This window comes from Nothoprocta perdicaria, unplaced genomic scaffold (genome assembly GCF_003342845.1).
Source record: "Nothoprocta perdicaria isolate Ctin4 unplaced genomic scaffold, notPer1 scaffold_310, whole genome shotgun sequence".
In the NCBI taxonomy this organism is placed as follows: Eukaryota; Metazoa; Chordata; class Aves; order Tinamiformes; family Tinamidae; genus Nothoprocta; species Nothoprocta perdicaria.
In genome coordinates, this window is record NW_020455545.1 from 742,954 (window position 1) to 755,644 (window position 12,691).

At 37.0% G+C, this 12,691-nt stretch overlaps 1 protein-coding gene across 1 annotated transcript in view; it reads left to right on the plus strand.

Annotated features, from left to right (window-relative positions):
- The window catches only part of CTNNA3 (catenin alpha 3), a 314,978-nt gene that overhangs the window by 289,873 nt on the left and 12,414 nt on the right, over positions 1-12,691 (plus strand). The window contains exon 13 of the mRNA XM_026042683.1: positions 9-160. Within this exon, the coding sequence (XP_025898468.1) occupies positions 9-160 (152 nt within the window). The remainder of the gene's footprint in view (positions 1-8; positions 161-12,691) is intronic.

A 12,691-nucleotide genomic window follows, 5' to 3' on the forward strand; every position in this document is an offset into this window, starting at 1 on the left:
TTTAATAGTGATTCCAGAGTTTATTAGTCAAGTAAATATTGCATTGGAGAGCTTCAGCACGAACAAAATGCATATGTTTGATGATAATCAGTTTGTGGATATATCTAAGAAGATCTATGATACGATTCATAATATCAGATGCTCAGTCATGGTGATACGGGTAAGTTTTTTATTTGTTCGTCTTATACTCACTTATAAAACAGGGCATTTTTCAGGAGAGTATAGAACTCTTTATGTCATGTATGCCCCAAATCTCCTATTCCAATTGAATTGATCTGGACATTTTGGGTAATTTGGGATGCGTGTGATAATAGGAAGGCTGGAAAACTGTTCTGTACAGAAGAAGAGTACCATATGAGAAGATTTTAGGAAGATGTGTTTTGTTCTTTAAAAACATTTATGTATGTCACATTAATAAAGATCTTGATTTATTTCATAAATGATTGACTACAAAGCCACCTGTAATTGTACTAAAACGCCTGGAATTTTGAGATCCTGGAGTACTTGAAGTACTTACGGCTTTGCCCTTAACCTTGATCAGTGAAAGGTGAGATAAAGAGATATTCAGGTGATTCTGTTAAACTCATGTTGAAGTTTTGTCAGTTCCAAACTAGAACACTTAACTTGATTTCAGTCAGTAAAATGATGGTTTATCCTAATGCTTATCTGGTAGTTCATTTAAAAAAAACTTGAGAAGCATATTTTCAAATTTTGAAAGACAGTTTTGTCAGATATTGTGTTTGCCTGTGGGTAATAGAAACTGAAATAGATTCTTCTTTCTTTTAACTAAGAATATACTATAGAGTATTATGGAAAATCTGGATGAATCTTCTCAAAATACACTGATGTGTAAGTTAAACAACTTGAGAGGGAATTCAGATGTGCAGTAACTTTCAAATGTACAGTCCTCGTCAGTTATGAAATTTTATAATAGAGAGAAAACCTGTAACACTTACATGGTACACTGTGCTTTCACCTTTCCTAGAAGAAAAGTTAGTTTTTCTTAAATGGTTCTGTTTTAGAGTGATTGTCCATACGTAGTTTTGTATGGTGGACATCAAAATGACAATATGTGGAGAGTTCACTAAAGTCTGATCTGCTCGTCTTTTTTTTTTTTTTTTTTTGACACTTAGATATGTATTACACCTAAGGTTCCACTAATATCATCCAGCTTCATTACAGTTGCCAAAAATAGCTAAAACATTATTTTGTTGATTTATGATCCTGCAGCATTTTTTCCTTTCTCATTGATTTAGGAGTTTGTCTAATGCTTTTTGAATTACATTTAACTTCTACCATATGTGTTTAAGGATCCTTCCTACGTTTCCCGGCTTTCTTTCTGTTTGTTCATTTACATTTGACTAGTTTTCCTTTGTTAGTGCCTTTTTCAAATGTTTCTTTTCTTGCCATCCAGTCTTGGTCAGATTCCGTTTAYAGGTCCCACAAAATGTGATGTACATACAGGCTGAATGAATGCAGTATCTGCATTTGCTGCTCCTTTTAAATTGTGTACATGTTTAAAGGAGTCCAGGTTGGAGACATCTCTATTCAAAAAAAGCCTTTTATTAACAGTCATGAAGGAGGTGAATTCTCTGCAAAGCAGGAAACTATAACACTTCGTTTTCATACATGTTAGGAAAAGCAATTTTCAAGCAGATACTTTACAGGATAAAAAAGGAAAGGTCAGTATTTGGCAGGAAATGATGCTTATGTGATGAGACCTACCACTGCTATGTATTGCATTAATAGAGGAGGTTTGAAGGCTATACCCTTYTCTGTAAGGGAGTAGTTAGAGGAAAAGGAAATGAGAGCAAATTCATTAGGCTACAGTTTGTGTCCTTCAGAGTTCTCATTCTTAATTGCTCCATATGGTTAGACTGTGAATGCAGGTATTTTTTGATGGCTTCAGCATTACCTGCCAGGAATGGGAGTAATTCTTAGATGAAACCCAAGAAGAATGTCAGGCCTTTTGTTTGTAGGCTGGACAGCCTGCTGATGACTGGCTCCATAGATAGGAGGACATTTTCCTTTCCTCCACTTAATTCCAAGAGTCTATTCCTGGAAAATCAAGTGCCAACTCAGGAAAGTAGTTTTAATATGAGAATCGTTGTCATTTAGAAGCTTCTGCACTCTGCCTTTCTTACTCRCTAAAGCAAAACTGGGCTTCTGCAGGTCTCAAGCTGCCCTCCTTCACAGGGTTGTAACAGTTGCTTTTGTTCCTCAGCTTCACAGAAGATCCTTATCCATAGGAGAGGTTCACATGAGCTGGATTTATCTGGCAAAACACATTGTATTGAGGCTGATTCTGACCTGTTTCTGCTTCAGCATGCATTGACTCTAAGGGTCTTAGTTAGGACATCTGACCTTTCCCTACATCGAGCAAGCTTCCGTTAATGCATTGTTCATCATGCCTTCCCTTAGAGAGTGACTCATTTTTTTTTGTAAAGAATGTTACAAAGTTGTTCTTGTCTATTGCTCAGTGAGATCTGAATCTTCTGTGTATCCAACACTCTTGAGCTTGAACTCCAGGTGATCTGATCATGTCTGAACCTTCACTTTTTCAATCAAAATTCCCTTTTTCTTTTGGTAAATACTTTGGGAAATGTACTGAGGAATATAGCAAAGCTTTAGTCGCTCTCTGTGAAGATGTCAACACTTCTCTGCAGGAAACTGAGTGTGTATTTTTACAGTCCTCTGTGATGTGTATTTGTGTATGGATAGTTAACTCGAAAGAAAAAGGAAAAAAGAGGTTCCATCCCCTGTATTTCTGAAGTGGGAAGATACTGTGATCTGAAGAGACTGTATGAACACATACTGCAATGKAAGTGCACTGGGTAAATGCATAGTATATCTATACCCGAGCTGGTAAGGCATTGAASAACACTTGAATGGTCAATGTTAATATGAACATTCCTGTCTGTGGCATCTTCTACTTTGCCAGTGCAGCCTGACAAGGCAGAGGAAAAATGCATTATCAGACGTTACCTTGTGGCTGTACTCGAAGCTGAGGGCAGCAAAGAGCAGACTCATCCCCTTCTGACAAGGGGRGAAGGTAGGACCAGTTAGATACCAGCCTGATTCCACCTACTCCAGAATCCCTATTATCCTGAGCAGTGTATGCATTTGCAGTAGGAATTAACCTGGCTTGAGGTACTTTCACCTGTATTTGACTGTACATTAGCAGTGCAATTACAAAGTCCTTGTAATAGACCAAGAGATCAAAAAAAGTTTGTTTTTTTTAAGAAGGGCATTGTGCAACTTCCTACTTAATGAACACCATTATTCAGAGACTGACATGAGAGGATTTTTTGATGTTGGGTGAAATGATAGCAAGCTACTCCATCATTCTGTGTAGGTACTGGCTGCTGGAGATACTCCACTACAGAGAGCCAGCTGAGTAAACCCTGGCATTCGTTTGTTGAACAAGAATGTTCTTGCATTCCTAATAAGATACATTCCATACAATGTCAGTTTGATTTCAGTTTGCTTGTAAGAAGCTTAATAAATCTTATGGTTGTTCAGACATATGGAGTCACCACAGCAGCTCAGGAAGGAAATAAAATCAATCTATAGATCATTGTGGGAGCTCTCATGCATAGTGCCAAAGAACAATATGCTTCTGATTGCAGGGGAGTTTCAAGACTGAATCAAGGAAAGAAATCGTTGATAATTGAGAAATGCAAAATGAACAAGGACACTGATTCACATGGGAGGATTTTCCCACAAGAAAATAAAAGCAGAAGCTCTCCAGATCAGTTCCTCTGGAAGCATTACAAGCATATAATTAGACAGAGAATGTTTTTACGAATAGAGATATTAGYTGTAAAATGCTGCCAAATAGTGTTATTAATGCAAATTATAAGAAGTGCATTCGAAAGCTAAATTTTTCTGTAGACATGTAAAACATTCATTCCAGTTTTACAGGTATAGTGTAAATAATACTTTATAGGGAAACTAATTACTGGTTGGTGTAGTGCATTGAAGTGTTGTAGTGGAAAGGAAATGCCCCTGGAGCTGAAGGATGCTTCCCTTAAGATGCTTTCCGTTGTTGTACTTGCAAGGATTCTTTCATCTAGTGGTAGCTGTTCATTTGAAGTCAGCAGATATCTGATATGGAGGACATAGCTGCACATGTTTCCTAGAGTTCGCATTCCCAATTCCTTCGTCTGACTCTTCAAAAATCTGATTTTAGTTAAAATTTAGGATCTTTCACAGCTAGATTTTGCACAAGAGGATTTGGGGCATTATTTGGATAATAATTACTGCTCTTATAGATGGGAGTAGATTTTGGAATTTAAGACAAGAATTTTGTGATGTGGAGTATATAAAAAAGTCAAAACAGACTGACATTTTTTGAAACATTAATAATTAAAGTCAGCGTAATGTTAAGATGTATCCTTGAACTTTTTAAAAATGATAATTCCATGTGAAAGTGTAGTTTGCAGAAGAGCAAGATGACTCGGTTCAGGTGACACCTAACAATATTCCATTAGGATATTAAACACAACGGAGAGTGCTAATGACTTCAAATGGCTAATAACTACCAATAGTTGAAGCTGTAATAAAGTCATCCCAACAGAAACAAGAAGAAAAGAGGAAAAGAATTCAAGGCTAGGTTTCCTGGAGTGGAGGAGTAAACAGGTGAGCTGTTTAGAGTTTTCGGAAGAGGGAACAATGCTTCATGTTGTATTCAAACTGGTTTTAGTAATCCTATCTTCRTGCAACCAGTGAATGAGGAACCTGCATTCCCTAACTTTGTGAAAGGTGGAAAAAAATGTTTCCCAGCATTCTGTTATTGTATGATATGTTATTTCCCTTGTTTTGATGCTTGTTTTTTTAAATGGAATATGTATTCCGTATGTTGCTTATTTTCAGAATTCGTATGYGGGGACTGGCCATTTCCTCTTGAGTCTACTGTGTTAGGCTCTTTGAATATTTATTGCTTTTGGCAGTTATGCCTTTCTTTCTTTTTTCTTTTCCCTCTCCTATCAAGAGGGTTTATTTGTGCTGCATTCTGCACCATACAACTGAAGCAAAGCATTCTTTTTTTTTTTTTTTTTTTAAATCATACCTAAACCTTGTTATCCTCCTGTTTCTCTTTCAGCTGTTAATAAGTTTCTATTTTAAATTGTACCTTTCTTTTTATTAATAACAGTTTCCCTACATACAGCATTTTCTATCTGGTTTTACTTCAGCAAGGATGAGTTAGCTCCTRTCAGCTGCAGGCAATTGCACGTATGAATTGAACCTCTATTTAAAAGCTAGAGAAAATAAAACAAAGCAGGGAAGCTATTAAGAAAAAGACATTTACTGCAATCTTGCATTTGTTTGCCTTTCTAAGAGAGCTCTGAGATCCCATAGGGACGAAAAGACAAGAGTTACTGTTGCCTTAAAGAACTTCATTATTAATTGTCTAAAATATATGGATGATGTTAACTAATTTATGGATTATGTTACCAAATATGTCTCAAATAGTTTAAATGAATGTCCTCATTTTTATAGCTTACACCAAAGGCACAAGAGGGAGAATTTCTGCAGCAATACTTAGCAAAGTAATTGGACCTGAAACTCAGATAAACTGACCTAAACTGTTTAGTTTTCTGACCTAAAACAGTGACCTGTCCTTCCCTCAACTCCTTGTCGGCTCAGTTGACTGAAAGCAGGATCTTCTGGTAGGTTTTTGCATGTGCTCCCCTGCAAACTAGGCTGCTGGAATAAACATCAGTGCTTGTCACATTGTTGTCTTTTTCTGTCGGGAGAGGATTTTCCTTCCTTGTTATCTAAAAGTAAATATGTGAGATACAGAATGTCCCATGCCAGGTGCCATTCTTGCTTATTTTTCTTAATCCTGTCATTCAAAGATGGATATTTCTATATGAGATGTGACTGAAGGAGGTTGCAGTATCTGATGTCTTTTAAGAAAGAGCTCAGAAGTGCCTGTCTTATGTTGATGACTGTTTTAATATAGGGAGTTCAGATTAGCAAAGGGGGCTTTTTGAGCATTATTTGGCTTCTCTCTCAAGATTTGATCAAGCCATTGAGCTTGCCAGGGGGATTACTCTGATCAGTGAAAGACAGTATTTATGGATGTGTTTGAGGAGAGGAGCATTCCCCTCTCGCATGCAGTTGTGCGCAGAGTCACGCGGATTAACTCTCACATAGCCCATGCACTGTGCATTGGTTCAGTGCAGAGTTTTGTGTTCACAAATAAATCAAGTTGATTACTATTTTCTGGCAAACAAATATATGTATTATTTTGCCTGTATTTCTTTTTTATGTACCATACAGCAAACTCTGAACTTTTTGGTTTCCTGCCACTTTGATTAGTTAAGACTTTTACTGTAGTCAACAAGTGGGATTCTCTGTGCGGTGGTATACCTTGTGTTGCTGAGTAGATAAAGCAAAAAGATACATAGTGRTGTTTTCTGAAAGTCACATCCTATTTTTTTCTGAACACGTGGACAAGTTGTTACCCTGAAGAGTATCTGTAGTGTAGCAAACTGTTGCAGTTGCTGTAATGAGTAACTGTTTTGAAGAGCTGGGGCACTTTCCAAAATTCTTTACACTTGGCTTAGTAGGAAAGTAATTAATTCTTATTAAAGAAAGGTGATACGCTGTCATACAGGGCAGGAAGAGGGAGACAGGAGAGCAAAAAGTTGATGCTTACGCTTTTCATCTCAGACATCAGAATGGAAGCAAAAGCACAGATACATTGTTAACTTCACCCAAGGAGGGTGGCTCTTCTCCTCCCACATCTTCATGTCCCCTTTCCTTAGACTATTGAGTGAGAGTCAGCAGGGTAGTTAGAGAATGACAGATATTTTAGAACAACAAAGAACAGAAACTATCTGACTTCTGTGCTTCTGCACTACTGCTCCCTCAAACTACAGAATTTTGACCTTGCGGCTTATTGTACATCCTTCCCAAAGCTGGCTCAGTGCATCTGTGCTACAGCCATTTGCACAGTTTTGCTGCCTTCTGCTTTCACAAATGGAAAAGGATGATACACTTGTTCATGCTGCAGTAGGAAGTAAGAGTTGTATTTAGGTTCTTAATTCACTCACAAGGGAAAATTACAGCCATCTATTTGGATTGTGGTACTTGGAAAATTAGAATATAATCCTGAATGTAAATATAAAATATAGAATATAAATAGAATTATAATAGAATTAATAGAATATAAATAGCATATTTTATTTATTTTATTTTTAAGAAAGTTTGACTGATAATAATGTTCACTTTCATCCTCTTTTTCATCCTGCCTGCCTCTCATCATTTTTTGCTGGGAGCTTTCTRATTTTAAGATTCCGTATTCTTACTACATATAAAAAGAACAATGGCAAGGGAAGCCCAGTCCTTCCTCCCTAGCAGATGTCCAAATGTCCCCCATTTTTTTTCGGGTTYGTTATAACAGTTACCAATTTCCATGTCTTATAATGGAGATGATTGGAGATTTTTTGTTGCATGTTGCTTTTCGGCTTGGATAGCTACCTCAGATCTTGGTGACGCATTTACTACATTGTATCTATAAAGAGTAGGTGGTCATAGTGCAGGAGCTTGAAAAATAGATGCTCCCTTCTGACCAAGAATACTTAGAGTTTTCTTATTGTTTTATGTATATGTTGTCTTTATTCTTATCTCAGCAATGAGCTTTTTTTCCTAAATGGATGCATTAGTGCATGAGAAAGCATTTGATGTTATCAGGATACATCTTGCGAGCATTATCCATATGGGACTGACTGTGAAGATTTTCTTTCCTCCGAAAAGCAGTACTTCACAAGCAGTGCTGCCTGGTTTTAGTCTGTCATTATTGTCTTGGTCCCTGCTGAGAGGTCAGAAAGAAGTATCTTGCTCCTCAGGGTCCAAAACTGTAATGTTTGGGCTTTTGCCTCAAATTTTAGGAAATGATCATTGAAGGAATGTCTCGGCTTGATGGCGTCTCACTGAGCCTCATCACCAACACGTACTTTTTCTATTTCTGTCATGTCCCTATCCTTTCCTTTTCCTTTCCCTGTCTCTCTCTCTCTCTCTCTCTCTCCATTTTCCTCAAGAATCTTTAATCTCTTCTCAGTCCTTTCATTTTTTCTCATTCTTTGGTCTCATGCCCACTGATGGAATCCTTCTCCTTACATGCCCTTACTGCTACACCAGAGTCTCTCTTTTATAGTTCTTTATTGTGCCTGTTCCATAAGAAGTGTTCCTCTTATATGACTTCAACTGTTGTCTTCCTTTCCACGTTAGTTGTGCACTTCCCAAAACTGCTGATTAGATTTACTGTCTTGCTTGGCTGACTGCAACGCAGCTCTAGCGCCTTCATTATGCTGAAAGCTTAGGTTCTTCCCTGTCATCTGCAATGGACCAGCCGTTTTCAGCACAACAGAACAGATCATTTTTGATAGTGAACGATGTCCCTGCTTATCTGGTGTGATCTTTTCTGTCATGAATTAATGACAAAATCTTTGACAACAGGATATCGCTGTCCTTGGGAAGATCTTAATAACCCCCTCTTCCATCTTTCTGTGGCAATTCCGTAGGCAGTCTGTGCCTAGCTGCGGGTTAGTTTCACAAGCAAAATTGTATTTAATAACCATTTCTTGGGCAGTATTTTAGAGAAGTCATCTTGTGCTTGCCTTTCCTCAAACTACCAAATCTTCCTTTGAGTGTTCCTCCTTTTACAGTTTCTTTTMCAAAGTGTTTGCTCGGAACAGATATTTTTATTCTGTATGATTGAATGATAAGACGCATTCTGTATGACTGAAGTATTGCATGTTTCCATTACATTTTAGGCTCATTTTGATACTAGTGAACCTTTCTGGTTCTCTGAAATAATGGTGAGAGCGTCTTTTTTGTACATTTTTTGGCTCCCTAGAGAGCCTGTATTTATACCATATAATGAACAATAATTTTGTGTGACAAGYTGCTTACATAAAATTACCACAAAGAATAGCCCAGATCTACTGCAAACAAAAAGARTGTGAGCAAATTCAGTTTTTATTCAGATTAGCATATGCTGTTTCTGTTGTGATGTAATGGCTGTCAGTTAAGCCTTTCATAAATACAGTTGTCTCATGAAGTAAGGTTAATCAGCTAATTCTAAATACAGATAACATTATTTTGTGTGCGTGTGTTTATCTTTTATTGTTAAAACAGTATTGGAGAAATGATACAGTCATACTGAGGCAAACTTAAAGGATATAGCATTCATTCAGTGTAGTGTGCTGAATCTTTCTATTTGTAAAAGCAAACTGCTGGCTAAATTGTTTACAAATACTAGGCTATGAAAGAACACTTTCTCCATTATGGCGTTCATTCATGATTGGAGTCAACACGTGTGATACTTTTTTCTTGATTTGTACAGAAGTGGGTGGCATGAAGAGTTTTGTCTTACATGCTGCTTTAAATGCTTGTTTAGGGATTGTATTAGCATGTATGTGGAACATATTTATGTATTGTTCAGAAAAAATAGCCCTCTTTCAAGAAAGTATCTTGAATAGATGCTTCACAATAGTTTAGTAAATCATTGGGGAAAAAATTGTAAATCATTGCAGCATATATTCTGGAACTTGAAAATCTCACTGAAGAATTTTTTTTATGACAAGGAAAAGGAATGTATATTTCTTCCTTACCATTTGGTGCTTACTCTTAATGTAAATATTGTCAAAGAAAATGTCATGAATATTATTCTGTTAAAAACAAGGACCGAATTTCTGGCACTAGGACTAGGAGGTACTGCAAAAGTGTTACAAATTACAGATACTTACTGAAATCGGCATCTTGTCACCTTCTCTGGAGTATGAGAAGTGCAAACCTGGAATTGAAAACTGTAGTTTCTTAATAACGTTAAGAGCTCAGCCTGTGATTCTGTTTCTGATTCAGCCTGCCTGTTCTAGTGCTGGTTATGGCTCAGAGACCTTCATTGCTTAGTGTAAACCCGACCATAGATTCCTTTTTCTGATCATGAATGTTGGCACAATCCTTGGCCTTGCTGAAATTTTTCAGTTAGGGCAGGTATTTTCACTGTGGAATCATTCAGCTGCTGGGATAGACTCTTCTTAGTATGGAGCAGAAACACACACATGGGATACGTTACAGATGTGTTCAGTAGCCTACCGAACTGGAATCATATTTCCATGATGGAACACATTTTCCAATTCATAGACGTGGTCTCTAACTAGAAAATTATTATGTGTTTTTAGATGTTTGGAATTAAATCTAGATTCAATTTTAGGCTGGATTCATCAATTAAAACAATGATTTTCTGATACTTCTCATTCCAGAAAACTCAATTACAGGTTTTAGCCATAGTCTAAATAGAAATGGAGAGATTCACTCTTATACAGTCTGTAAGACTGCAAGACAGGTCAGCGTTTTGGCAACTTATTTTTACCTGTTTTTAGCCTCATTGGGTTTTAAGCTGTTACACATCTGTTCTTTTTATTCTTGGATATTTTAATGATCTGTTTAGCTACCGTTTAGAGGGGGGGAAAAAAAAAGGGCATTATTAGTTTCCAGAAATATCATGTCCTTCCCTCCCCTTCCCCGCAATGAGAAGTAAAGAATATTTATATTCTTTATGTATATTCARTATAAATATCTTACTGTGAAGGTGTAGGGTGGGATCTCTGGAAGAATTACGGTGCTGCATTGCGGAGCAACTGTGTACTGTCCTGTCACATGAGTATTGAGTGTTTGTGTCCACTTCTTTTCCTTTCTGTTTTTCTTGTTCCTTTTCTGTTTTCTCTCCAGTTACCTTTCTTACAGTGTATCTTGTGTAATATATAGATTTTCTTTTGATGCCTGGTACTAAGGTAGTATAGAAATCGTTTAAAACTTAAAAACTGGAATTCCTGTGGGGTGCCATCCTGTTTGGAAAGGGTAACTGTTTGGAATATGAATGTAGGCGGCTATAACCTGCATGTTGCAATTCAGACTTTTAATCCACCTTCCCTGCACCTAAATCTCATTTCCAGATTTAAATTCAGAGCTCTCTGTCATGCTTCCCCATGTAAAGTAAGAGATGTGCTAGACAAACTTGCAACAGTCATGATTCTGATAGCCTTTAGCCTTTTCTTTCAAAAACTAAATCCTGATGGCTCTTTCTGAATAGTAACTAAACAAAAGATAACCACCAACAAAGTGGCTGCTAAAAGTCAACATTTTTTATTGTCATCTGATATCTGGAGCACCCATGGTGTTGAGAGATTTCTCAATTTATTGCCCTGATGGAAATAGTTAAATAAATGAAAAGTGTAGAAGCTATTGCCTCCACTTAATAGGATTTGTGCGAGCCTATTTTGGAAAGCAGTAGTGCAGAGTTCGGGGGTGAGAGCACTCTCTAGCCTGGAATGGGTAAGAGAGCACTCTTGAAACCCTGGCATGGGTGGGAGGCGTGAGAACCAGTCACTCTAGCTTGAACCTATCTAAGGGGAGAGAACGTTCTGTTACCCTTGAACTAGAAGGTACTGCTCTAATCATTAAACTTTTTTTTTCCCTCGAGTCAGAAAATTTTTTTTAACACATTTGTCTTGTTCAGCCAAAGGTGTTTCTGAGTATGCACAAGAGGAGAACCATTGCACCRAGCTCACGTTTTGGTTTAAGAAGTGAGACATCTGTTGAATTTCAGCGCCTCTGGGGTAGCATCCCAGTTGAGTTGGGGATTTTGGGAAAACAATGTGAAAGTAGGCATCTATATTCTGCTTACATTTTGCATAAGGAGCCTTGGTCTTTTTGGATTTGTCTCTTAGCCTTTAATAATAATTCCAGCACAATGTAATTAAATCTCTCAAAGTTACAGTTTCTCTGAGGACACAATAGTGTTTTTACAGTAGTGTTTTTAGTGATGAAAGATGTACAATAATGTCAAAAAGAAGAAAATTTATCTGTGTCCTTGTTTAAATCATCTGATTATACTAGCAGAAAAAGCTTTAAGGGGTGAATGTTTGTTATCTTTTCGTGAGTCTAAACCTGCTATGCTCTAAGGGGTAAGACAAACCTGCTTTAAAAGCATACTAACTATGACTGATGGCAAAAATGTGTTATACCACCAAATGTATACTTTTTTGGTGAAAATATAAGGAAAGCAGGGGTTTAATTGGAATTTAAAGTGGATTTTACACCTGGGTACACTGCTAGACTATGCGCGATTTTGAACATATATGTGGAGATGTTATGGGCCAAATTTAACCTTGACATTAAAATTATTTGACCATGGTAATTATGCTGCCTGAAGGTCTGACTTTTGAACTCTGTTTGACAGAGAAATGGGGAATAAAGTAATGTTACAGAGAGAAAACAGAAAAAAAGCATTCCACCTTTGTGAGCRTTAGACCTCATCTCCCTATCTCACTCCAACCTTATGTCTTCATGTGGTCTCATGTTGTGGCTCAGGTCATTGAGCATTTGTGACTACTTATTTATCACGTTTTAACTTCTAGATCTTTCTGTACCCTTTTCAGTGCACTTAAAATTTCATTTATTGAGAAAGTAAACTTTCTCCTCTTTTTGTTTAAACCTGAAGTTTTAAATTCCCTCGAGCGCATCCAGATCTTCACACCTTCTCTGCTTATGTTTTCTCTATTCAGATTTTCACTGTGTATCAAAATAGTACAGTAAAAATTGGTTAAGGGTTTTAGAAACAATTCCTATAATTTTAATTCCTATAATTTTAATTCCTATAATTTTAATTCCTATA